The sequence below is a fragment of the Macaca thibetana genome, chromosome 5 (genome assembly GCF_024542745.1).
Source record: "Macaca thibetana thibetana isolate TM-01 chromosome 5, ASM2454274v1, whole genome shotgun sequence".
In the NCBI taxonomy this organism is placed as follows: domain Eukaryota; kingdom Metazoa; phylum Chordata; class Mammalia; order Primates; family Cercopithecidae; genus Macaca; species Macaca thibetana.
Window position 1 is genome coordinate 89,423,973 of NC_065582.1, and position 27,035 is coordinate 89,451,007.

At 39.0% G+C, this 27,035-nt stretch overlaps 1 protein-coding gene across 3 annotated transcripts in view; it reads right to left on the reverse strand.

Moving 5' to 3' along the window:
- The window catches only part of C5H4orf17 (chromosome 5 C4orf17 homolog), a 42,683-nt gene extending 24,347 nt beyond the window's left edge, over nt 1-18,336 (reverse strand). Inside the window, exons 1-5 of one of the 3 annotated variants that reach the window (XM_050790016.1) lie at nt 14,452-14,699; nt 13,106-13,210; nt 12,511-12,730; nt 3,079-3,288; nt 1,462-1,526 (exon numbers count right to left, since the gene is read on the reverse strand). In XM_050790016.1, the coding sequence (XP_050645973.1) occupies nt 1,462-1,526; nt 3,079-3,288; nt 12,511-12,643 (408 nt within the window). In that variant the 5' untranslated portion in view covers nt 12,644-12,730; nt 13,106-13,210; nt 14,452-14,699. Of the gene's footprint in view, nt 1-1,461; nt 1,527-3,078; nt 3,289-12,510; nt 12,731-13,105; nt 13,211-14,451; nt 14,715-18,152 lie in introns of those variants that run through there. The other 2 variants (XM_050790017.1, XM_050790015.1) reach the window with 2 other exon arrangements.
- Between the last annotated feature and the right edge of the window lie 8,699 nt (nt 18,337-27,035).

Consider the following 27,035-nt stretch of genomic DNA (forward strand, 5'->3'; position numbering starts at 1 on the left):
CAACATTGTACTAGAGATTCTAGCCATTGCAATAAAGCACAATACAGAGATAAACAGCAAGCAGATGTGAAGCTCTAATGGAAAAAATTATAAATTTTTGAAAGACACATCAAAAAAAGAGCAATCCTCAGACTGGAAGGAAATATTTGCAAAAACATGCATGTAACAAAAGATTTAATCTAGAATATATGAAGAACTTTTACAATGTCATAATTAAAAAGTCAACAACCCAATTTTTTTTTTCTTTTAGACGGAGTCTTGCTCTGTCACCAGGCTGCAGCGCAGTGGCACAATCTCAGCTCACTGCAATCTCCACCTCCTGGGTTCAAGCAATTCCCCTTCTCAACCTCCCAATAGCTGGAAATACAGGTATGCACCACCATGCCCAGCTAATTTTTTTTTTTTGTATTTTAGTACAGACAGGGTTTCACTATATTGGCCAGGATGGTCTCGATCTCCTGACCTCATGATCCGCCCACCTGAGCCTCCCAAAGTGCTGGGATTACAGGCGTGAGCCACTGCACCCAGCCAACAACCCAATTTAAGAAGTGGGCAAAATATCTAACAATATATTTCCTGTGAAAAGATATATACATGACAAGTAAGAATTGGAAAAGATGTCAACCTCATGAGGAAAATGCAAATTAAAACCACAATAAGATACTACTACATACCCACTAGGTTGACTAAAAATAAAAAGACTAACCATTCTAAGTTTGGGGAAGATGTGGAGAAAAGAAAACTCATATGCTGCTGGTGGGAATGTAAAATGGGACAATCATTTTGGAAAACAATTTGGCTATTTCTTAGAAATTTAAACATACAACTACTATAAAACACAGTTATTTCACTCATAGGAATTATCCAAGAGAAAAGAAAGTATATATCCAAACAAAGACTTGTAGACAAATGTTTATATTAGCTTTGCTAGAAATTGGGAGTGACCTAAATGTCCCTCAACAGGTAAATAGATCAACACATTGTAGGATAACTATACAGTTGAATACTACTCAGCAATTAAAAGGAATGAACTACTGATGCACTTAAAAACATGGATGAATCTTAAAATAATCATGCTGAGTTAAAGAAACCAGATTTTAGAAAGAGAACTCACCATATGACTTTATTTTTATAAAATCCAAAAAAGCCCATGGTAATCTTTAGTGACAGAAAGCAGACAAACATTTGCCTGTGGGACAGCCAGAATCATGAGAAAACTTTTGGGAGTGATGAGGATGTGCATTCTCTTGACTGAAGTGGTAGTTTCCCAGGTTTGTATTTGTCAAAGCTCATTAAATTGTGCACTTTGAATATGTGTATCTTATATTATGTTAATTAGACATTACTAAAGCTGTAAAAATATTGTGAAACATGGTGACTTTTCAGAAAGATATGTAAAGAAAAGGAGAGGAACTGACAGAAGTCAAACTAAATAGATAGTGGTACATAGCTGTTCCTTACCTTTTTAATTACTAAGGGATTCTCATTGGAAGTTTTGAAGCACTCTTGAATTTTTCTACTGGGCTCTGAAATAAAATTGAGGAAAAATGTATTTAGATTAAACTGAAAAAGAATCTATATCACATGATATATGTGTCAATTGCTGAAATTGATGAGAGTATTTCTGACTTTAAGGTCAATTCAGGAATCTGTTTCTAAATGTTAGGAAATTTGCAGGTAAATGGCATTATAATAACATAAAGTATTTGCATTTAAAAACTAGTTCTATGCCCAAGATGATAATATAAGAACACACAGAAAATGCTTTCTTGATCTGGTTAAACTGATTTAAAAAGTATATATTTTAGTATAAGACATATTTTTCTCTGTTTACTGTCCATATAAATATCACTTTATCTAATTAAAGAGAATTTTTTTGTTGTTGTTATTTGACCTTTAGACAGAAAGATGATTTGTGCTGAGTTACAATTACATTCTTTATTTTCTTTCTTCTTTTATCAGCCTCTCAACCCTACCCATTTCATACTCAGTCATATAACTAAATCCCCCTAAGTTACCCTAAAACCACTTAAAGTTTTACTTAATTTCCTTTACATTAATTTATAGATAAAAGAAAAAGATGACCTTTTCCCATATCTGCTATAGAAATCTTATTAGGTGGTGACACCTGATTCCCATCAAAGGCCTCTTTCTTGCAAATGTAGTTTTTAAGTTTCTAGGTTCTATGGTATAAAAAGAGACATGAGAAATAAGGGAAAATAAGTGGGTTTTGACTCTTCATTGCTAGCGGAAGGGAGGGAAGAGAAATTCTTGAAAGGATGAAATGAGTTAAGTATGAAGACTTTAGAATGGTATATGTCCACATAGTGAGTACTCTATAATTGACCAGTCCTATCGCTATCTTTAGAGATATATTTTACTACATTATGCCGTAATAATTTTCTTGTATCCTGACAGTTTTAGTAACAGTATGTAAATTGTATAGGGCAAGAGAAAGAGAAGAACTGGATATAATTTCTACCATGCAGAATTCCTTTCTTCTATTTTACCTTGCTCTTTGGATTTTTCCACACTTTACTTTTGATCAATGCCTTTTTCCTTCAATTCAGTACAAATTAATTCAATTGTTTACTAAGGACCAGGCACTGAGTTGGACCTGGGGAGAAAGGAAGGATGGCAAAAACACGGAAAGCAAAAACACAGGGCCTGACCTTAAGGAGATGACAGTCTCATGAGGACAGTGTAAACATGCAATTTCATTCTTACTGCGTTTCCTGGACTCGATTTTCATCTGACATAGTTTCCCTATCAGTGTTGGATCAACATTCATTTCTGGCATCTTTTAGCTAGTTTTGTAGGGATTAGAGAATAGGACCACACCAAATATGTCTTAGGTACTATTAATAATAATGGTAATAACATTTTTGACATCATCGTGCTACTGAGATGAGATTAGAAGAGTGAAAAAAATTATAATATATAACAAAATTTATGCTCCTCACAGTGAGGAAACTTTATGTAAAAACCACTGCAGCTATTTTAGCATCATATAGACTCCCCACACCCTTGTTTGCAGGAAGCATAAGGAAACATTTCATCAATTCTAACTCAACTCACCAGAATGAGGCCGTGGAGGCACTTTGGCACTGTTTGGGGCTGGTGACACTCCTCTTACAGGGCTGTCCTGGACTGCAGTGCTGGGTGGGTAACTGCACTGGGCAAATGGTATTCTGTTCTTCTCTAAGTGGTTAGACTGGCCAGCTCCCCACAATGTTCCAAATGCATTCTCATCATCATTCACAGTACAGATTGGAATGTTATTCAAGCCTAGTTGAGTAAAGATTATAAAAAGAGAAAGATCAAACAACCAGATTAGATGTTTGGAAGGTTTTCTTTGAACGATCAACAACTCCCCAACCAAATATCGTTAAATGTATGTAAAACATTGGACTTCAAATTGTATGAACCAAAAAAAAAAAAAAAAAAATGTATTATGAACCAGTGCAAGGTAGACATTCTTTGAAAGTCAGTGTAGCCAATTACATGCTTCCTTAAAATCTCCTGCCATTTTGTCAGTATTGAGAGCCAGACCACATCTTCGATCTTGGTCTGGGATTCCAGTGGAGTAGACCTTCTTTTTATCCCAGACAAATCTCTCATTTCCCAAAGCTTGATAATGACTAAGAGGGTTTGTGCTGGCTCTTTTCAAGAATGTCAGATTTAAATTTTTTAAAGCATCCAGAATGCCTCAATGTAAATAGGTCTTCTAGAAGAGATACCCTGGCTCCTCCTTTGTCCTGGCAGAAGGTAAAAAGCTGTAGGAGCTGGGAATAGGAGCCAGGATAAGGTAAATTGTGACAGAAGGAGGAAGGAGAGGTTGGTATAAAAGGAACTCCTTCCTCATACACGAGAGATTTCTGGGTTCAATCACTCTCCTAAAAATAACTATTCACTTTTGGCTCAAATATAGGATTTGGTTCAAATATTAAGTTATAGAAAGGTTCTCTTTTCAATATCAATGCTATGTCATGTGAAACTGGACAGCTTAGGAAATGAGGGTGTGCTGGGTATTGCTATCTGTTAATCAGCGAGTTACGAGAAGTAGTAAAAGATGACTGCTTTGCCTTCCCAGAAATTGCCAGGCAAGCTTCTCGATACTGTTTTCTACAATTGCTCATTTTTCCAAATCTCCCTCCAGTACCACTGTTTCACCTCATTCTGAATTGTCTTCTCCAATAACATCAAAATCATCTTTGCTGGCAACTCTGTCTGAAACGAGCCCCATCACTCTCTGTCCCTTTATGTGCTTTTATTTTTTCCACAGCATTTGTCACATATCATAATACATCTGTTTGCACATTGCTTATCTGAGCGGCATTAGAATGTAAGATTAAATTATTTAAGATATCGATCTTAAATACACGATATGCAATGGTCACAAATTTAAGATCTGCATCTTTTTTTTTTTTGAGATGGAGTCTCGCCCTGTCCCCCAGGCTGGAGTGTAATGGCATAATATTGGCTCACTGCCACCTCCACCTCCTGGGTTCAAGCGATTCTCCTGCCTCAGCCTCTTGAGTAGCTGGGATTACAGATGTGCACCACCAAGCCCATCTAATTTTTTGTATCTTTAGTAGAGACGGGTTTTTACCATATTGGACAGGCTGGTCTCAAACTCCTGACCTGTGATCCACCCACCAAAGTGCTGGGATTACAGGTGTGAGCCACCATGCCTGGACCGATCTACATCTTAAATACACATTTAAGCTAATGCTTATTAGCTAATTTGGAATATTAGAATATCTAACAAATTAGTTTTGGAATTACAGTTTAAAATGTTAAAATGATTTTACATTTCTGATTTTAAGTAGAACACTATGAAAATATTATTAAGTTGGTAAACAGTAAAGAAATGGCTTAAGTTATCTTTATTTATTTATTTATTTATTTATTTATTTATTTATTTATTTATTTTTTTGAGATGGAGTCTCGCTCTGTAGCCCAGGCTGGAGTGCAGTGGCCGGATCTCAGCTCACTGCAAGCTCCGCTTCCCGGGTTCACGCCATTCTCCGGCCTCAGCCTCCCGAGTAGCTGGGACTACAGGCGCTGCCACCTCGCCCGGCTATTTTTTGTATTTCTTAGTAGAGACGGGGTTTCACCGTGTTAGCCAGGATGGTCTCGATCTCCTGACCTCGTGATCCGCCCGTCTCGGCCTCCCAAAGTGCTGGGATTACAGGCTTGAGCCACCGTGCCCAGCCAAGTTATCTATATTTATAAGTATAATTTATTTAACTTACAGGAGTTATTTACAACTTAGTGAGAAATTTGATAAGTATGTAAAATATTTTTTAAAATCAAGTATATTTAATGAATAAGTGTCATTTAAAGCTTTTAAAGGTATTTAATTAACAAAGTTTGTAAATGGGACCAAGTGTTAATCAAAGATTTCCCCCCACCCCAGAAGTGAGTGTTAAAATTAGCTACATTTCTAAGGCAGACAAATAATGTTGGAATTGAAAATTTTCTTTCAATTGAACATATATTACTATGAGCATGGCTTTGTGGCAGGCATTAGAGGAGAGTTGAAGACATAAAAATTAGTCCCTTGCCTGCCAATAGTTTTGTAGTCTATGATAAGAAAATTTGAAGCAGAATGTGAAAGAAAATATAGAAGAGGTATATATCAAGTGCTTTGAAGTATATAAAACCAGAAAAAAATTATTCAATTTAATACTATTTGTTCTTCATAGAGAAAAAAAAAACAGTTTCAAATAAAAATTAAATGTGGGTTTTGGGGTTTTTTCCCACATGTAGGTTGTGAAAAACCGTACCCTCAGGTTTGGTCAAGACAATGTATTCCAAGGCCATCTATGACTTCTTTATAGTGACATCTGTTTGCTTCCCCTTGGCCTTCATTTTCCTAATCTCCTTTAGGAATATGACTTTGCTAGTCACCTAGCCATTTTCCTTGAATTTGTTTCCCTCTGCTGGTTCTCTCTGTGCTACTTAGCTGAAATTTCCTCACTCTACCCCGAGTTCGACCTTCTCTGCTCCTCTCTCTGCCCTGGCCTGTCACTCATTCCTTCCCACTTTGACGACTGAGTCCATCTTCTAACCGATCTCCCAATGTCTAGTAAGGTCCTGCTCATCTTCCACTTTCTACAATACAGCTAGAATGATTTTTTGAATGAAATCAATTCCTCAGGGACATAGAACTATGAGACTGCTGGTGTAGAATATAAATCCTGTTTAAAATCTGTCAGTAACTCTACAATTTTATCTGGATGCAATTTAAACTCCCTTCCTCCCACAATAATTTATCTAGCACCTCACTTGTGGTAACCACTCCTTAGGAAGTTGAGGTAAATCATGAACAAAACAGACACACCTTCATGGAGATCACAGCTTAGTGGAGGATTTCTGAAACTATTCAACTAATGATGAAAATAACTATTATCACAACATATGGTGTGGTAATTGCTATAGTACCCCCACCACCTACCTAGATCATGCCTTCAGCACCTAGGCTTTCAGCTCCCCAGCTCCACATATGTCAGTTACTTATGGCTCCTTCTGAGTCCCTCTCCGGGAATTGCTCTCGCTCTCATACACAGTGAGAGCTCTTGTGCACAGTGACTGGTTGGTAGGAATTACAAAGGCCTGGCCCCCTTACCTGGAATTGAGACACCTCTGAAGGGATATCCCAGCTCCACTGCTCCTCCTGCAATTGGCTGAGGTCCCTATTGTTTCCGCAGTTCCACTTCCCCTTCTACCCAGTTCTTCTTCCTTTACTTACTGCTTTCTTATCAGTGTTGTTCCCAAAAGCACTTCCTAATAAAGCTCCTTCACACAAATCTCCACCTCAGAGTCTATCTAAGACAATTGCTCTAAAGAAAAATATAGAGTACTATGAAAAAATACCGTAAGAAAATCTAATTTAGATTGAGGATGTGGAGCCTGAAAAGTCTCTCTGAAATGATATTTAAACCAAAATGAGGAACCACAAATAATGAGGGGAGGTTTATAATTAGAGGGAAGAGTATGTGTGGAAATCCAGACAGAGGTGGGAAAGAGCTTGTGACATGTTCAAGCAACTTAGACAAGTCCACTGTGGCATATGCATAATGGGGGAGGGGGTTGATAGGAGATGAGGCCACATAATAGGGAACATTTTAGCCTATGTCAAAATGAACTGCTTTATCCTAAATGCATGGGAAGCTTCTGAAGGATTTTGTGTAGGATAAAAAGTCTATATATGTATGTTTTTGTTTGTTTGTTTGTTTGTTTGTTTGCTTTTTTAAGAGACAGGGTCTTGCTTGTCACCCAAGCTGGAGTGCAGTGGCACAATCATGGCTCACTGCAGCCTTGAACTCAGGGGCTCAAGTGATCCTCCTGTCTCAGCTTGAGTAGCTAGAACTACAGGTGCACCACCAACTCCTTACCTCAAGCAATCCTCTCACCTTGGCTTCCCAAAGTGTTGGGATTGCAGGTGTGAGCTACTGAGGCTGGCCTAAATAGGCAAATATATTTTAATATGATCTTTCTGGTTGCTCTATGGAGAATTGACTGGAGAGAGGGCAAAAGTGGAAGTAAAGCTGCTATGAGGGCTGCAAGTTGCAAAGTAGTAGTCAAAGCAGGAGATAATAGTGGCCTAGAATGGAGCTGTGACAGTAGCCATGGAGAGAAGTGACTTAATTTATAAAATATTGAGAAGGAAAATGACAAGATCAAGCGAAGTATTGGAAGGGGAAGAGAATGAGGGAGAGGAGTTAAAGAAGAACTTCGATTTTACAATACTATTTATTTGTTAGGATACATTGGTTGGGGGACCTTGCTTTTGAAGGAAGATCAAGAGTTCAATTTTGAAGAGCAAAGTTCAAGGTGCCCACGAGGCATCCCGTGCCTTGCAAGTGGACAGTTGAATATATAGGTCTACACTTTTGAAGAGGTGTCTGAGTCTGAGATACATATTTGAAAAATATTTGGCCTATAGAGGGTATTTGAAACTTGTGAATGAACATATTTGTCTAGCATCCCATTACAGATTAAAAAGAGGAAACAGCCACGGACTGAGCTGTGAGGGACTCCAGCATTTACTGAAGAACAAAAATAAAGCTAGGAAGGAGAAGCCACAGAGGTAGAGGAAAAACAACTAAAGCATATGTTGTTACAGAAGCTACATTTTTTAAAAGGTTAAGAAAGAGAGAGAAAGGGAAAGAGAAAGAGGAAGGGAGGAGTGGTTAACTGTGTCAAATGCAGCCAAGGGGTCAAGAAGAGAATTGCAGTGTAGTGGATATCTGTCAGTTCTGCCCAGGACCTGTTTCTATCTTTCCTTAACAACACTACTTAGGTTATTTTGCTTCATTTTCCTCCCCTTATCTACCACTCTGCAGCCCCTGCAGCCATATGTTCTGGGGAAGATTGAACCAATTCCCTTTGCTGTAGTGATTGGTTATCTGAACCATGGCCTACTAATCTGTGCATGCCACTTCCCTGTCCATGGGGATTCATTCAAGGATAGCATGTGACCTGGTGTGTGCTGGTAAAATGAAAACATAAAGAGAATTTTGCTGAAATCTGCTGGGGAAGAAGTCAAAGTGGCATGCAGATGTGAAACTAAGAACTGATTTAGCTATGTTGCCACTAGGAGAGGAGCAAGCCAGCTCTAGGATGAGTCTGGAATTGTGGAAGGCAGAGAGAAGAGCTTTTAAAAAACAGGTTGTTTAAGTGGGCCATCAACTCAAACCTAAAGCCCACCTCCCTTATGGACTTTCCAGTTACTTGAGCCAGCAGATCCTCTTTGCATTGGATTTGTCAAACTGAAGAATAGTGGTAAACTTAGCAAGCCCAGCCTATGCAGAATGGTGGGCGAAAAGGCCAGGCTTCAGTGGGCTGAAGAGTGGCTCCGAGGAGAGGAAGTAAAAACATGAATGTAGACATTTCTTTTGGTTGTGAAGAAATATAAATTCCCTAGCATGATATCCAGAGCCTGCCTAAATCTGGCCTCTTATCCACTTCTCCACCCCGACTTTCCATTATCCCTTCCCTCCTACCCACATGCTCCATAACAGGCATATGGAGCTTCTTCTACAAAGTTTCCTAATATTCCTTTGCTGTTGCCTTTGCCTTCCTTGTTTGTATACTTAACCCTGATGTAGGTATTATTGTTACTAATGTCATTTCACAGAGTGAATTGACCAGCCAGATAGTCCAGCTCCTGAGGGCAGGCTCTTGCCTATATTTTCATTCTAAATAAATGTTTGTTGAACGAATGAATAAACGTATAGATGGCTGAATGAATAAAGAGATGATCAATATTCATGCCTTTAAATATCACTTCTATGCTGATGACTCCCGATGTGCATCTTTACTCCTAAGTTCCCATTTGAGACTCAGACATAGATTTCTATTCTAGGTTTGGGATTGTAGGCAGCCCATTTCCATTTGGATGCCTGGTGTTACTACACATGCAGTATGTATACCACTGAATTGATTTTATTGTCTGATGAGAATGTGAGCTCCATGAGGGTAGGGACATTTTTTTCCTCCCTCAGAAACTTTCCTCTATCTCCCACATCTAGAACAGAGCTTCTTATGTATTAGAAATTGAATAAATATCTGCTGAATGAAATGACTTCACCTTCTCCCTTTCAGCTTCCCTGTTTCATCATTTTTTAGTTATAATAACTAAGGGTGGGGAAAGGTGCAAAGGGTGTGTGATTTGTTCCTCTTCACCTTCTATACTAATCAGTAACCAGCACCTTTTCATTTCTTCCCTACAAACTCTCTCTAGCCTCATATTCTGCCATTGCTTGGTCCTGCTGCCAGGAGCATAGCAGGGATGCTTGTCCTCGTGTATCTGCACAGGTGCAGCAGCCTCCTAATTCTCTTCTCTATCTCCGGACTCTGCCCTTTTTTCAAAAAAGCTTGGTTTATTTCTATCATGGCATTGTTTTTTTATATTTAAATTTAATAATTAATTTTTATTTTTATTTCAATGTTTTTGGGGGCACAGGTGATTTTTGGTTACATGGATAAGTTCTTTTTTTAACTTTTATTTTAAGTTCAGGAGTGCAACTGCAGGCTTGTTACATAGATAGGTACACTTGTGTCATTGGGGCTTGTTGTACAGATTATTTCATCATCCTGGTGGTAAGCCTAGTACCCATTAGTTATTTTTCCTGACACTCTCCCTCCTCCCAGTCTCCACCCTCTGAATGGCTCCAGTGTGTGTTGTTCCCTTCTATGTGTCCCTGTGTTCTCATCATTTAGCTCCCACTTACAAGTGAGAACGTGTGATATTTGGTTTCCTGTTCCTGCGTTAGTTTGCTGAGAATAATGGCTTCCAGCTCCATCCGTATCCCTACAAAGGACATGATCTCATTCTTTTTATGGCTGCAGAGTATTCCATGGTGTATATGTATACATTTTCTTTATCCAGCCTATCATTGATGGGCGTTTAGTTTGATTCTACGTCTTTGTTGCCATGAATAGTGCTGCAGTGAACATACAGGTGCAGGTGTCTTTATAACAGAATGATTTGTTACTGATAAGTTCTTTAGTGGTGATTTCTGAAATTTTGGTGCACCCATCACCCAAACAGTGTACACTGAACCCAGTATGTAGTCTTTTATCCCTCACGCCCTTTTCAACCTTCCCACTGAATCCCTAAGTTCATTATATCATTCTTGTGCCTTTGCATCCTCTAGCTTGTGTTTAAAAACTGTATACTTTACAAGCACCCGCTTGTGAGAATATGTAATCTTTAGTTTTCCATTCATGAGTTACTTCACTTAGAATAATGGCCTCCAGTTCGATCCAAGTTGCTGCAAAAGACATTATTTCATTCCTTTTTATGTCTGAGTAGTGTTCCATGGTGTATGTATACCACATTTTTTAAATCCACTTGGTTAATGAGCACTTAGGTTGGTTCCTTATCTTTGTAATTGTGAAATGTTCTGGTATAAACATGCATGCACATGTGCCTTTTTCATATAACGACTTATTTTCCTTTTAGTAGATACCCAGTAGGGGGATTGCTGGATTGAATGGCAGTTCTGCCTTTAGTTCTTTAAGGAATCTACATACTGTTTTTCCTAGTGGTTGTATACTAGTTTACATTTCCACCGTAAGTGTAAAAGTGTTCCCTTTTCACCATATCCATGCCAACATCTATTGTTTTATGACTTAATTATGGCCATTCTTATAGGAGTAAGGTGATATCTCTTTGTTGTTTTAATTTGCATCTCCCTGATAATTAGTGATGTTGAGCATGTTTTCATATGTTTGTTGGCTGTTTGTATATCTTCTTTTGAGAATTTTGTATTCTTGTTACTTGTCCACTTTTTCATCAGATTATTTGTTTTTTCTTGCTGATTTCTTTGAGTTCCTTATAGATTCTGGATATTAGTCCCTTGTCGGATGCATAGTTTGCAAATATTTTCTCCCACTCTGCAAGTTTTCTGTTTGCTGATTATTTCTTTTGCTGTGGAGAAGCTTTTTAGTTTAATTAGGTCCAATTTATTTGTTTATTTTTGTTTTTGTTGCATTTGCTTTTGTGGTGTTAGTCATGAATTATTTGCCTAAGCCAAATGACATTGGTTTTTAATGTCACTTTTTCTGTCACCTCAGGAATATGACACATTTCCATCTGCTGGGGCTCACTATGGCAGCATTTCTCTTGGGGATAAGAATCTCAGGGATAAGTGTAAGGGTCTATTTAGATTATACCCAATAGCCAATGTTGATATGCTACTTTGTTGGGAGTGGTATCACACAGTCACCGCATCCTAGGTGAATTGGCTGGTTCACCCTGTGAAGTCCAAACAATTCTGCTTATTTTCCATATATTTAATAACCTTGAGAAATGTACCCCTCAAAACATCAGAACCCTTTTCTCTTCGTACCTCTCAAAACATCTCAGAATGCAAGATGTGTTTAAAAACTGTATACTTTTAAAATTCTTCAATCCAAGCTCAATTTAACTGCCTCCCTCAAAAGGGAAATGCTGTTATTAATGTCTAATTTTGAGTAATTCTATTGTATAAAGTTAAAGTAAAAGGTAGGAAAGGAGAGAGGAAGGAAAGAGAAGAAAGGGAGGAGGCGAGAGAGGGAATGAGGTCAGGAGGCAAGGAAGGAGGGAGAAAAGACAAGACAGAAGGGAAGGAAGCAGGAGTAAAACATATGCTTCCTTAGGAATGATATTTAGCATGTAGATGTTAGCATGGATGTGTGGATTGTTAAAATACTGAAATATTTTTATATCAATGGGTCAAGGCTGCCCTGAGCTCCCTGAGTGGTCTTCAACTTTGCCCCTCTCCAGGTCTCTATCCTAACAATCAAGCAATTTAAGTGTTACTGTATGACACAGAGAGGGACTCCAGGCCCCTGCTGTCACTCCAGTGCTGGCACCTAGTCCCAACAGTCAATGCCCATACCTCTCCAGTGGTTAAATATTTTGAATAGCAGCCTTGTGTTTACCTGCCAGAATTAGCAAATAGCCCAAGTGTAGAGGATAGAGACACATACTAGGACCTTAAGTCACCTTACCTTTGATGTGGCAGACTCTTCTGGGATGAGGGGTGTGTCTGACTAGAAAGCAGGTTACATTTCTAGCCATAATATGGCTGCCTTTGCCTTCGATCTGAAGAGCAGATGTTGGGGGGTTGAGGTTCATGTTCATGGTGTGTTTATTTTCCCCTCTCCACTGTTGTCACAAAAGTTTTTGGGGTCTAACTTGATTGACCTCACTTCCAGATGTGCTCAGACCCTGAAATCACAAAATGACAAACATTCTGACAAGAGTTTCTTGTCATTTTCTTATATATCAAACATTTCTTCATCTTCTTTGCTTGAACTAAATTGTTTCTCATGTTACAGCAATGTGAGGCTATTTTGTTTTCAAACCAAATTTTTGTAAACGTTGAAAAGCATAGGCATGGGTGGATCATAAAAAATTTACCTAGAGGAAAATCAAAGTGTTTGATTTTGAAATATTTATATTATATTTATAAAAAGCATAGGTATATTCTGTTTTTAATTTCATTTGAGCTTACTTTGTTGGCTTACCAACAAAAAATGTATTACATGATTATCAATTTTGATACAGTAAATTTAAATGATGACTTTTAAATACAATACTCACAAATGCACTTTACATTGAATTAATTTTAAGTAAAGACTCTTCATATTGTACTTATAAAACCCAGCATCTTAAAATGTGTATCATCTTCTCAGAGAATGGTAAAACCTAAAGGAGGAAAAAAGTCCAAAAGAGTGATATATCTAGAGATGATAAACCAGAGAACCTTTGCCATATTGTTGTTTGCAATACTGAGTAACAGTTAACATTTTTAGACACCTATGGTGTCATAGACCTGGGAGATTAAAGATAATGTTATGTATCTTGGTGAATTCACAACCATGTGAGAAAAAACTTTTCTGGATTAAGAACATAGAAAGTCATTATTTAAACTTTCTTGAAAATAGTATACGATTTTGAAATCTAAGAAGGATGATTTTCTGGTGCCTGTTGCATTTTTTCTATCTTACATGGAAATCTTATTCATTGTAGCAGAATTGGGAAATACATGTTTTATTTATAACCATGGCAGAGATTTTTTGGGTTAGAGTAATTTGCAGAGTTTAAAACATGTTCATGTTCTAGAAATTGATCTCAGGATTTTGTTGGGATGGATGCTTTTAGATCATTGACTGTCTTTTTAGACCAAAGCAATCTATGTTTAAGTGCTTCATGCTATATACTTAGAGTGTATGGTGTATAAATTCCCAGCCTTGTTGCCACAGAACAACTGGTTTTCAGGAACTTCAGTTTGATATACATAAATACTAAAATTATCCTAGGTTGGGTAAAATATATGTAGATATTAAATCCAGAAAATATCTATCTAGCAATAAAAAGTGTATTTTCATATTGCTCTTTGTGAATATCATAGTGAGGAGCTAGTTCTGACCTCTTTGTTTAAATCACACTTTAGACTTACTCATTCTTTTGGTATGGGGCCTTTTGTACAATTGAGCCAGTAAATTTGCTTTTTACTTGTATTGAGGGGAAAGGAGTACAGCAGGCAATTTGGAGAGTGAAAAAGACATTAAACCAGAAATTTAAAGATAGGATTCATGGTCCCAGATTCGCCACTAACCAGCAAAGTGACCACAGATTAATTGTTCTATTGCCTAGATTTCAGTCTGTTTATCTATAACCTGATGAAATTGACTTAAATGTTAGCTGATATTATTCAGTTAATCTATATATCTCTGTCCCACATCAATTCTCTTAGATTAAAGGGTGGTGATCCACTTTAAATTTTGAAAAAAAAGTCAACGAGAAAACAATGTGTATTTCATTTTCTTAAAAGAGACTTATTTGGCTTTTACATACTCTTGAAAAAAGAATGAACTTGAAGACTATTAACTAAATCATACCTAAAATTTTAGAACATTATTCTAATGATGATTTTAAAATTATACCTGAGGACAGTATTAAAAGCAGGTGACTTGCTTACAGGAACTCAAGTCTGTTGATACCCTCCCAGCCTTGTAATATGTCTAGACTGAGTTTTTGTTAATCTCCTTAAATCTCTGCACTTAAGCTAGAAGTTTTTAGTTGGTAGAGACAGACCAATCTCGAACGCTTCCAAAATAATACAGCTGTCTTCATCCAGTATCTCACACTCTTTCTCCAAGGAGCCTATGTGGCTCCCTGGTTGTCAAGATATGTTACATAGCTTAGTAACGTGGTAACATTCCTTAGAAAAATCTGAGTTCTAGAACCTCTCACCTACTATTCTCAGACCTCCAGTTACTCACTTGACAAAACCATGTGGCCACAAATGGCTTTCCTCAATTTTGAACATATAATAGAGTTAAATCCAATGCAAGATAAAGAAAAAGAAGAAAAATAAAACAAAGAGCAATATAAATCAAATTTATAATTTTTCCCACAATTCTGCTTAAAGAACAGTTATGATATAACCAAACTTAGCTTAATCCAAAACCAACGGGGAGAAGGTATACATGCTTTTAAGGAGTTTCTAATAATTGTGAATGGAATACACTGCTCTGGTAGTCAGGATGTCTGTGCTAATGACCTGTTCAACAGCCATGAAAAAATATTGAAATGTTAATGAGAAGTCATAGAGAAACATACACGCATGTACATGTGGTGCTTCACAAGACTTTTCAGAATACATATGATTTTGAATTTCTGAATTACAATCTCTGAAAGCAATATAGACAATTTCTGAAAGGCAAATACTAGCTTAAAACAATGCAAGGATAGAGCCTAATTGGTCTGTTTTCTTGACTGGCCCAAGAATTAAAGGCTTAATTGCCTTTACCTATAACCCATTCTTATGCCCTATGCCTCCCTGTTTTACTGTAGTTTATGGGGGATTTTATGGGAGATCTAATTGACTTTCTAAGGTAATTTTTATATTTTGAGATTTTTAGTTTTCACTTTGTATCAGTTGAGAAACTTTTTTACACAGCTAATAACAGAGAGCAGAAATCGTGTTTTAAGTAAGATAGAAAACATGTATTTCTTCCTCACATGAAAGAGTTCAACCATCTAGGGTTGCTATGGAAGCTTTATGAAGCATCATTATGGACCTCGGCTTCATCTGTGTTTTAGGTCCATCTTTCTTAATATTTGGCTTCCATTTTTGAAATTATCCCTTATTCAAGATGGTTCCTGAAGTTCCAGTCATCCAAGATGGATGCTATATTTGCACATATCAAATCTGTGCTCCAAGCAGGAAACAAGAGGAAGGTTGGAGAGGTAAGGGCTGAGAAGGGCACATGCTAGCTATCTGCTCTCTTTGTAAGAGCCTTCTCATGAGTCTCAGACAATAATCTAGGTTGCATTGACCACTTATAGCCACAAGGAAGGATAGAAAATGTAATTTCTTAACAGGGCACACTGACATCCCATTGTAAAACAGGGTCTCTAACAAGAGAGGGAGAAAGTGTATATTAGGTTATAAAAAGCAATCTCAACCACAGATCCTTACATTAATACCTAATTCTGTGTAGGAGAAGTCTACACTCTATGCGCTATGCTTTCCCTTAGAGAGGGCCACTAGAGATCAACATGTACTTGGCTATGTAACTATGTTATTTTCTGTTTATGAAGCCCCATGGGGAATTTTCTTGTCTCATTACTAGGAAAAAAAAAAATGATTCAACTGGGTTGTTTGCATTAATTCTGTCAGAATAAAAAAGACAGGGGTTGCTCTGCTGCACTTCTCAGGGTAGCACAGGTGTCCTTGTTGCCTTGGATACTCTATTATTTTAGCAATTAAAATAGATGGAGAGTTATTTTTGGAATATGTGCATATATTTATGAATGGTAATTAGTGATTTTTAAACATTATCTGGGGGTCATGATAAGCAGGAAATCCACAGGTTGTTCATTGCCCACAGATATTTTGAAAATTGTTACGGACTGAGTTGTGTCCCCCAACAAATTCATATCTTAATCTCTAACTCCCAGTGTGACTGTATTTACAGATGGGGCCCTCAAGGAGATGATTAAGGTTAAATAAGGTTATAATGGTTGGACCCTAAGCTTATAGGACTGGTGTCCTTATATGAAAAGGAAGAGACACCAGAGCCCTCTCTGTCTCCTTGTATGAGCTGGCCATGTTAGGACAAAGCAAGAAAGGGACATCTATCACCAGAAAGTGGCCCCTCACCAGACATTCAATCTGCCAGTGCCTTGATCTTAGCCTTACCAGCTTCCATAACTGTAAGAAATAAGTTTCTATTGTTTCTAAGCCACCCAGGCTAGGGTATTTTGTTATAGCAGCCCAAATTGACTAAGACAAGGCTTCACCAAAAACTAAGCCTGCCAGTACCTTGATCTTGGATTTTCAGCCTCCAGAACTTTGAACGTATAAATTTCTGTTGTTGAAGCCACTCAGTCTATTATACTCTGTAATGGCAGCACAAGCTGACTGATACAAGTGTAAATATGCAGGATACTCTGTAAGGTCTGTTCTTTCCATGAATATTCAGTGTGGCCACATCTCAGAGCTGTGAACTAGTTAGGCCTATTCACTTTGATCACCTAAAATCTTTCTCACTTTGCATTTACTATAAAAATGTCACAGGTGTCTGATTAACATATGAGAAAGCAATGTAGGTGATTTCTGAAAGGAAAAGATGCTAATTTAACATAATGGAAGAATAAAATTTAATTTCATCTGGTACCTTGACCACCTATATTCTGTTCTATCAATTTTGAAAGCATATGATTCAGTTTTGAATTTGTAACAAATATCTACAATCACAGAAAACAGTACTTTACACTCTGTGATCTGCAGAGCACAACGAAAATGCTGACATAAGTGTCATAGAAAGAATTCTACAATGGCCACCAAGACCTCCCCCCCATGGTGTACATACTCTGTGTTATTGCCTTCTCTTGAGTGTGGGTAGACCTATTAATATGATGAATATCAATCCTGCAATTAGGTTGCATTTTCTGGCAAGGATGAAGAGATTTTACAGGTATGAAGTCCCTAATCAGAATGACTTTGAGTTTATTAATCTCTGTTAATCAAAAGGAAATTATTTTGGCCTGGCCCAACCTAATCAGATAAGCCCTTTAAAATAAGATTTAGGCCTTCCCCACTATTAGAGATGCTCCCTTGCTGACCTTAAAGAAGCAAAGTATTACGAGTTCTAAAGCTGGGAGGAAATGAACCTGCAAACAACCATGAGAGTTTGGGAGAAGACCTCAAAAGAAGACCCAAGCCACAGCACATACCTTAATTGCGGCCTTTTGACAGTTCTCACCCAGCCTTTTCCAAAGACTTTCTGTTAGTCATGCCTTCCTCTAAGAATATGAGTAACTGAAAACTTCAAAAGAATTAAAAAGAAGCTCTTCAAAAAAGGTGAATACACCCTTAGAGTTCTCTTCATGGGTTAAAATCTGGGTTCACATTGGATAGGTAGAAAATATAAAGCTTCAGACCAGGCATGGTGGCTTATACCTGTAATCTCAGTGTTTTGGAAAAGTGAGGTGGGAGGATTGTTTGAAGCCAGGAGTTCAAGACCAACCTGAGCAACATAGCAAGACCCTGTCACTACATAAAATTTTTTAAAAAGAAAATATAGTTTCTTGTTAGAAGAGCACTGTAGCAAAACTCCTAAGCCCAGTTACTTACCTTGTTATTGTCCAGTCATAGCCAACCCCATATGATCATCTTAGAGCCTCCTTTGGCAGGCATAGGAGTCCCTGTGGCTTATAACATTCTCTGGCTGATAACATTGACTTTTCTGTTCTTCTCAGGAATTATGTAATTAGATGGATTAAGATTATCTCTAGAGTCTCTTCTGTCACTATGATTTGATTTTGTTTTCTTCTGTGAGGTAGAAGAATATTATTTTCAGACACAAAAAAATAAAAATACAACAAAACTGCCTTTGAAATTTGTAATTCCTTGATATCAAAAGATGATGGAACAGGAAGTTCTAAGCCCTTATCTCCCTACAGAAACAACGAAATACTTAACAATGATAAGTTAACAATGATATGCAGAGCAAAATACCTTTATACATATTTCAGATTGCAGTTAAGAAGTACCCCCTGATGAGCAAAAATACTGATATCGGCCACACTGAAATGAGTTGGAAGAGCAATTTACTTTACCATCAGCCCCTCCCGCAATTTGGCACAGCTCTGCGCTGGGAGAAATTGCCTCAGCTTGTGGATGCTCCATTTAGGAGTAAAAAGAGAGTGCAGCATATATTCATCATTCCTGGCATTTTGGCCCAGTGCCCAAGGGACTTCTTTCTGCCCTGCCTCGCTCAGAACACTTAGAGAATCAGAATAGTTTAAATTCCTAGGGGAAGTCAAGAATAAAGAAAAGAGGTGAGTAGTTCACCGCAGCTGGCACAATTCTGCAAGATTGGGAAAAGATACATAACCCTTAAACCTCTTCCCCAGGAGGGAAGGAGGGAAGTGAAGTATACATATCCCTAGAAAAAAAATGAGAGGCTCCCAAAATCTCTAGCTAGGCTGATTGGTGAAGGGCTTTCCATGTTGAACTCAGGCCTAACGAATGAGAGAGGTGGACATTTCTTCAAATATACAGACATCAACACAAAGCTACAAGAAATACAATGAGTGGGACAACTATGACACAAAGAAGAAAGAAAAGCACTAGCAACCGGTCTTAAGAAAAGAGAGATCTGTGAATTGCCTGACAATTCAAAATTATCATTTCATAGAAACTCAATGAGTTATATATGGCAATGCAGATAAACAACTAAATGAAATCATAAAAATAAAACATAAACAAAATGAGAATATCAAAAACTATAAAAAAGAACCAAACAGAAATTCTAAAGATAAAGAATATAAAAATTGAACTGAAAATTTTACTAGAGGGACTAAACAGCAGACTAGATCAAGCAGAAGAAAGGCTCAGTAATTTTTGAATACATGTCATTTAAAATTATCCAGTCAGGCTGGGCATGGTGGCTCATACCTGTAACCCCAGCACTTTGGAAGGTTGAGGCAGGTGGATCTCCTGAGTTCAGGAGTTTGAGATCATCCTCAGCAACATGGTGAAATCCTGTCTCTACCAAAAATACAAAAAATTAGCCAGGCATGGTGGTGCCTCTGTGATCCCAGCTCCTGGGTGGGAAGGAGGTGGGAGAATTGCTTAAACCTGAGAGGTGGAGGCTGCAGTGAGCCATGATTGTGTCACTGTACTCCAGCCTGGGTAACAGAGTAAGACCCCTTCTCAAAAACATAAAAATTTTTTAAAAGTTTCCAGTCATAGGAACAAAGGTAAAAAGAATGAAAAAGAGTGAAGAAAGACAAAGGGATTTATGGAACACCATCAAGCAAATTAATATATAAATTATGAATGTCCCAGAAGGAGAAGTGAAAAAGAAAGAGGCAGAAAGCTTACTTAAAGAAATAATGATTGAGCCAGGTGTGGCAGTGGATGCCTCTAGTCCCAGCTACAAAGGAGGTTGAGACAGGAGAATGGCTAGAGCCCAGGGCTGTAGTGTGCTATGATTATGTGCTAGAGCCCAGGGCTGTAGTGTGCTATGTCTGAGAAGAGCCACTGCACTCCAGTCTAGTTAATACAGCAAGATCTCATCAAAAAGGAAGGAAGGAAGGAAGGAAGGAAGGAAGGAAGGAAGGAAGGAAGGAAGGAAGGAAGGAAAGAAGGAAGGAAAGAAGGAAGGAAGGGAGGGAGGGAGGGAGGGAGGAAGGAAGGAAGGGAGGGAGGGAGGGAGGGAGGGAGGGAGGGAAAGAAAGAAAGAAAGAAAAAGAAAGAAAGAAAGAAAGAAAGAAAGAAAGAAAGAAAGAAAGAAAGAAAGAAAGAAAGAAAGAAAGAAAGAAAGAAAGAGAAAGAAAGAAGGGAGGGAGGGAGGGAGGGAGAGAGGGAGGGAGGGAAAGAAAGAAAGAAAGAAGGAAGGAAGGAAGGGAAAAAAGAGAAAAGAAAAGAAAGAAAGAAGGAAAGAAAGGAAGGAAGGAAGGAGAAGAGAAGGGAAGGGAGAGAAAGAGAAAGAAAAAGAGAAAGAAAGAGAGAGAGAAAAAAGAAAAGAAAAAGAAAGAAAGAGGAAGGGAGGGAGGGAAAGAGAAAGAAAGAGAGAGAAAAAAGAGAAAGAAAGAAGAAATGAAAGAAAGAGAAAGGAAGGAAGGAAGGAAACGGAATGGAGAAAGAAAGTAGAAAAACAAAGAAGGAAGGTTGGTTGAAAACTTCTAAATCTGGAGAGGGAAATCATCATCCAGACTAATGAAGTTCAAAAGATCCCAAACAGTATAAACCTAAGCAAATCCACACCAAGACACAATATAATCAAATTTTCAAACATGAAAGAGAATACTGAAGGCAGCAAAAGAAAAGTGACTCATGATGTACAATGCAGCCTCCATAAGCCCATCAGCAGATTTTCCAGGAGAAACTTGCTGACTAGGAAGGAGTGGAATGATATATTCCAAGTGCTAGGGGAGTTTGTTATTTTTCCCCAAGATATCAGATTGGAGGCATTGTTAGCTTGCCTCTCCCACTTGGAAAAACAAAATAGTGTGTAGAGATTCACACATGAACTTTCTTCCAAGAAGCAAACACAAGAACGTAATAAGAAAATTGAAAGTCACAGACTATTGAAAGAAGCATTGGGATGTAGCTTACACTGTGAGCCAACTAGAAAACTGTAAGTCCCCAGAATGTGAGAAGGGGATAGACTACCTCTGGAACATACACTCCCACTGGGAAACCTGGCAATCCAGGCCATGGAGAAAGGTCTTAACTCTACCCAGTGCTGGAGCTGACTTAGTGAGTGGTGGGGAGTATATGAGAAGAATTGGCATTAGGACAGGCTTTATATTCATTTTCAGTCTCCAGCAGGGGTAGAGGGAAGCCATTCCTGATCCTACCTCACAGGGGATCTTGCAGAAATCTACCAGCTAACTCAGGTGGCGGTCACAGGTAGAAAGAAGCTCCCAACTGCGATTCATGATATGATCTTCAGTGGAGACAAACCCCCTTGGCCAGAACTGAGGTTTGAGTGGGAAATGTGCTGCAGCTACAAGCACAGGAGCTGGGCGCCCCTGCTTCACAGGCAAACTAGGAGAGGCATGGCCTAAAAACCATGGTTGCCGTCTCCTTGGGGGAAGAAATATGACCTGGGGCAGTTTTGAGTTCTGAGCACAGTCTATGTGGAACCTAGCAGGCTGCTGCTAGTGGAATGCTGCAAGTGTGAGACTGGCCTTGCCTAGTGAGTGGGAGCTGGGTGGAGCTTATGGCCACCTTCTACTCTCCAGTCTCCATGTGGACTCTTCTGTACAGTAGAGGCAACTGTGCTCTTCCCTGGAACATTACTCTGGTGGCTAGAGAACTGCTCTACAGTCACCAATGGGACCACTGCTTTTGCTCACATGTGGAGGGCAAAGCGTAGACTTGCATGACCCAGCTTCTACCTGCCTTTGCCCTTCTAACTCCCCTGGCAGCTTAACATAAAGGACAAAAACCTTTGTGGGTTCTGTGTGGCCCCATCCATTTCCTAAGTCACCAGAGTACATCTTCTGGATAACATAAGGCAAACACAAATCCCTCTGCTACCACTGCAGCTGGTGCTTCTTTACAAGCGCCACCTCCTGGCTGGAGGCCAAGTGCCGCAGTTCATTACAGTCTCTACAGGCACAATGACAGTGTGCAGGATGGAGAAAATTTGTGTGTGACCTCAGCTATCACCATTGCCTGTATCATCCTGGCTAACCAAGAGGTCCTGAGTCTGTCCACGTGACCAGTTCCTTTCTAATACAACTGACATTTGAGAAAGCCAACAATACAGTAAGGCAACTTGTATTCAAGGAATCTCACAAACTCTATGTCACTCCGCTGCCACCCTTTTCAGAGCTGGCGCTGATACCCACTGCTGGGCACCCTGAATACAGATCACATCACTGGACCCCTTACAGACATTCCCCAACACTGCTCTGGAGTGTGGCAGCCCCACTGGGCAGCTAGACCCAGAAGAACAGCAACATTCATAGTAGTCTGGCTCTAAGGGACTCCCACTCCTAGGGGAAGAGGAAGTGCGCCACATCAAGGGAGCACCTCTTAGGACAAAAAAAAAAAAAAAAGAAAAATCCAGATGATAGGCCTTGAGTTCTATAATTTTCTACTTGTGGGAAGTTTCTTTCAGCAGAGGCAGAAGTGCAGTGCTGGGCTCGGTGGAGAAAATCTGCAGCTCCACTCCAGCAATGAGGCAGTCCTGGTGCTCCTGAAGGGTCTTGGAGAATGGGACTTCTTTTCCCCCTCATCCACTACTGCAGATACAGCTGGGGCTCCTCCCACAGGAGCTTGGCATGGATGTGTCTGTAGACGGCCTTTCTGGAACAGTTCAGGGTGTCTGCAACCTCACAAGAGGAGTGCCTTCCAGGTGCAGGCTTGCATGAGGGCTAGAGTCACACTCCCTCTCTACATGGAACATCGGCATTCTTGCAAATGAAAAGAGGTGCCTGCCTGCTCTGAATAGCCATGACACTGCATCAGGAGTGTGACTGCCAGGTGGATTGCCTTCCTGCTGAACTGAAAGGGGAGCTGAGGTGGCTCTGTCCCTTCCCCTGAAAAGACCTTAGTGCATTTCACAAAGAGCTCCCCCAGCTGTCTCTATCAAGGCTGGGACCTCTGCCCACGATTGGGTATTGGGTTTGCCAACCTGCGTTAACCACAGCTGGTTTTAACCCATGGATACCTCCCCTCCTGGCCTGAAGCCCGAACTTTTCAACCCAGTAAATAAAATGCTGGGGGAACATAAATAAACAAAGTACCTACCACTGGAGGATGAGATAAGCTTCAAGAGACCTCTGCCATTCCAACCACACAGGACACAGTGAACCTGCACGCAAACTAAGCACATTACTACTACAACCAGCATCTGAAAAGCCACCACACAAAGACTCTATATAACCAAGGAACTCGTTTAGAGTCTCCACCCCTGAAAGCACCCAGAGCTGAACTAGGTTACCATAAACTAAAAACATTAAAGTAACATCCTCAAGGGGGAATTTTTTTTTAAAATCACAGACAAATACAAAAGAACCTGGGTCCTCACATTTAACCCTCTATCTTGAGCACACTATGGAAAATTAGCTCATTGGATTAGCTAGTTAAGATCTTGGAAAGGACAAAGACTTGTTGAGACGTAGGACCAATTGATTTTGAGTAGTCATCTGACACAATGGGAAAAGGCTGGGGAAAATGGCATTAAACCTGGATAACTAGGTGAAAGGAGAGAGGGAATTGCTTGAGGAGGGCACTGCACCCTAGGAGTGGACGGGGCAGGCTGACACAGGCTGGTGTGTGTAGTGCGTGTGTTCTTTCTCACACCAGATAGTGAGCCTCTCAATACCAGGTCCTGTGTCTTACACACCTTTGTATTCCTTGCTGTGATCTATACACAGCAGTACCGCACATACTGCATGTCAGTTAGTTGAGGTCCTGAAAAGGGAATGTCCTAAAAAAGACTCTGATAAAAGGAGAAAGATGGGGGAATTCTGAGATAGACAGGGCAGTGGGAGAGGGGTCAATTTTGAAACAAGAAGAAAGGGAAAGGCCTTAATAAAAGAATGGAAGAGCAAGAAAAAGAACTGACAATGACAGAAATAGAGGTAGAGCAGAGACTGAGATCTGGAAGAGTCAGTTAGTGGACAAAGAGAGAGAAAGCAAGGAGAGTGTAGATGTGGTTGTTGGATCAGTGTGCCCCTTAGACTGTTGCCTCAGAGGGGATAGAAATGGAACCCACAGCAAATAGTTGTCACTCATGGTGCTTAATCTGTATGAAACCTTTTACCTCCATCATAACATCTACTTTTTAAAATATCTTATGAAGCACCTATTATCTACATTGTAGAGATTAGAAAACTGGCACTCAAAGAGGTGAAGTAATTTGCCCTTATAGCAAATGCACTAAACTGAGCTTTACCAGATTCCAAATCCAGTGCTCTTACCGGTGACAAGTGGACAGTGAATTGCTGCCAGACCCATGCGTCCAGATTCTGCTGTGGTGGAGAGAATTGACGATGCTGTCTGAATACAGCTCTGAGAGTACCTCCCGAGAGTAGTGCAGGGTTTTTTGTGACTTACAGCTTTCTCCTCCTGCTAAGAATCCTATACAGTAAAGAGCAGGGCCATCAGAGTGAGACATTGGAGCTTTGATTCTGCCAGTTACATGTGACCTTTGACTTCAGCACTTGGCCACTCTGCATCTATTTTATTATCAGGAAAAGAAGGATCTGAGAGGACCTATTTCATTGCATTGGCTGCAGAGAAGCCAGCGTTTGTAAAGTTCTTAGCACATAACCTGCTCAACACAGGGCCACTACAAATATTATAAACTTTTCCCCCCATAGTCTGTAGAAGGAAGTCAATAGGCTCTGTGGGGGCTGCAGGTTTGGGAAGGGAACCTAGGCACCTAAGTTTAGGTCAGAGCACAGTGAATAAGACCAAATTAAAGGGAAAATGTGTGGAATGCTGTAGCCAGTTTGGGTTTTGGGATAGACCAAGAAAATGTGCTTACATCTAAAACCAAGTTTGACAAAGTAGGAAGAGTTGAAGTAGATACTGAGAGATATCTAATCTAATCTTGTGGGAGAGGTTGGAAAGTGCTTCTTCCAATTATATTGTGGCCAGACAGAATACAGTGGGTGGGATCCTTAAATGCTTCTCCTCTTTTTCTTATTGTATTGTGTCTGACTTCTTTAGCTTTATTTGTAAAATTTACCCCTGCTGTTGGGGGCAGTTTTAGTTGATTTTAATTTCTGCATAGTATCCCATTATAGAATATACCATAATTTGTGTATTTATCCATTCTCATGTTGATGGACATTTGGATTGTGTATAAATTTGGCTGTTATGAATAATATTTCTATGAAAATGTTTGTGCATGCATTTTAAGTGGACACATATTTAGAAATGGATTGCTAAGTCATAGGTTGTGTATCTTCAATTTAGTAGATAAGGCCAAAAGTTTTTCAATCCAGTAGTATCAATTGATGTTCCTGTTAGTGGTGTAAGAGGATTCCAGTTTTTCCATATCCTTACAAACAATTGGTATTATAAGTCTTTTTAAATTTTAGACAGTTTAGGTGGTGATTAGTGGTATCTAATTGTGAATTATAGATTTACAGTTTTTACTTATTTGAAATATAATTTGCCTATAAAACTCATCTTTTTACAAGTGCACAGTTGAATAATGAGTTTTGACAAATGTATTCAGTCATATAATACCACTACAATCAAGATATAGAATGTGTCCTTTAATGCATAGTTCCCTCCCTTTCCTTGGCAGTAAGTTCCCTTCCCTCATGTCTATGACCGTGCAACCACTGCTAGGACTGAATGTTTGTGCTCCTTTAACATTCATATGTTGAAATTCTAACCCCCAAGGTGATCATGTTAAAAGGGGCCTTTGGAAGGTGATTAAAACATAAATGGATTAGTCCCCTTATAAAAAACCCCAGAGACATCCCTTGTCTCTTCCACCATGTGAAGGTACGGCAAGAAGACATCAACTATGAAGCAGAAAGTAAGCCCTCACTACACAATGAATCTGCTAGCACCTTGATCTTAGACTTCCCAGCCTCCAGAACTGTGAGAAATTAATTTCTGTTGCTTATAAACTACTCCATTTATGGCATTTTGTTATAGTAGCCCTAACCAACAAGGACAACCACTAATCTCTTCTGTTCATATGATTTTACATTTTGAGAATATTATACAAATGGTTTGTAACTTTTGGATATGGCTTCTTATATTTTGCATAATATTTTGGAGATTCATCTGTGATGCTGATTATATTGTAGTTATCTCCCTTTTATTGCTGGGTAGTATTCCATTGTTGGGATACACCACAATTTGTTCATTCATATACCAGTTGATGAATATTTGAATTGTTTCCAGTTTTTTATTATGATTAATAAAAGTGTTATGAGCATTTTTGTGCCAGTTTTTGTGTGGGAAGTATGTTTTCATTTCGCTTGGGCAGATACCTAGTAGTAAAATTGCTGTGATAAATTTGCATGTTATCTGCTCTTTGGAATAGGAAACTGCAGTAGAAGTATATCTGCTCACTTAATTGTTTCCTTAATATTACTATTGGCAATGACAAAACCAAGTACATAAAATATACATATCATTTTATTTAACATACTAGCTTACATACAAGACATCTATGACCTAGACAAATCCAGGGACTTATACAAGGTGACAAAAACCTTGTCAGAGTTGAAATTCCAACTAAGGCTTATTGAACTAACACTCATATTTTATTCCCAGTCTCTGTTCCACACAGGGAGTAGTTGTTGTTCAGATTCCTGCAGATTGATTTAAAGTATCAGCCAAATCAATAATGGATGTAAAAGTGCTCTGCAAATGATAAAGCAATATGCAAAGTTTGATGTTACTATGACATGAAGAATTTGATTAGAGGTGCCAGATGATACAACAACTCAACAGACTTGGCTGCAGAGCACAATAAAGCTGTGAGGGAAGCATGGTTAATGATTAAGAGCATGGACC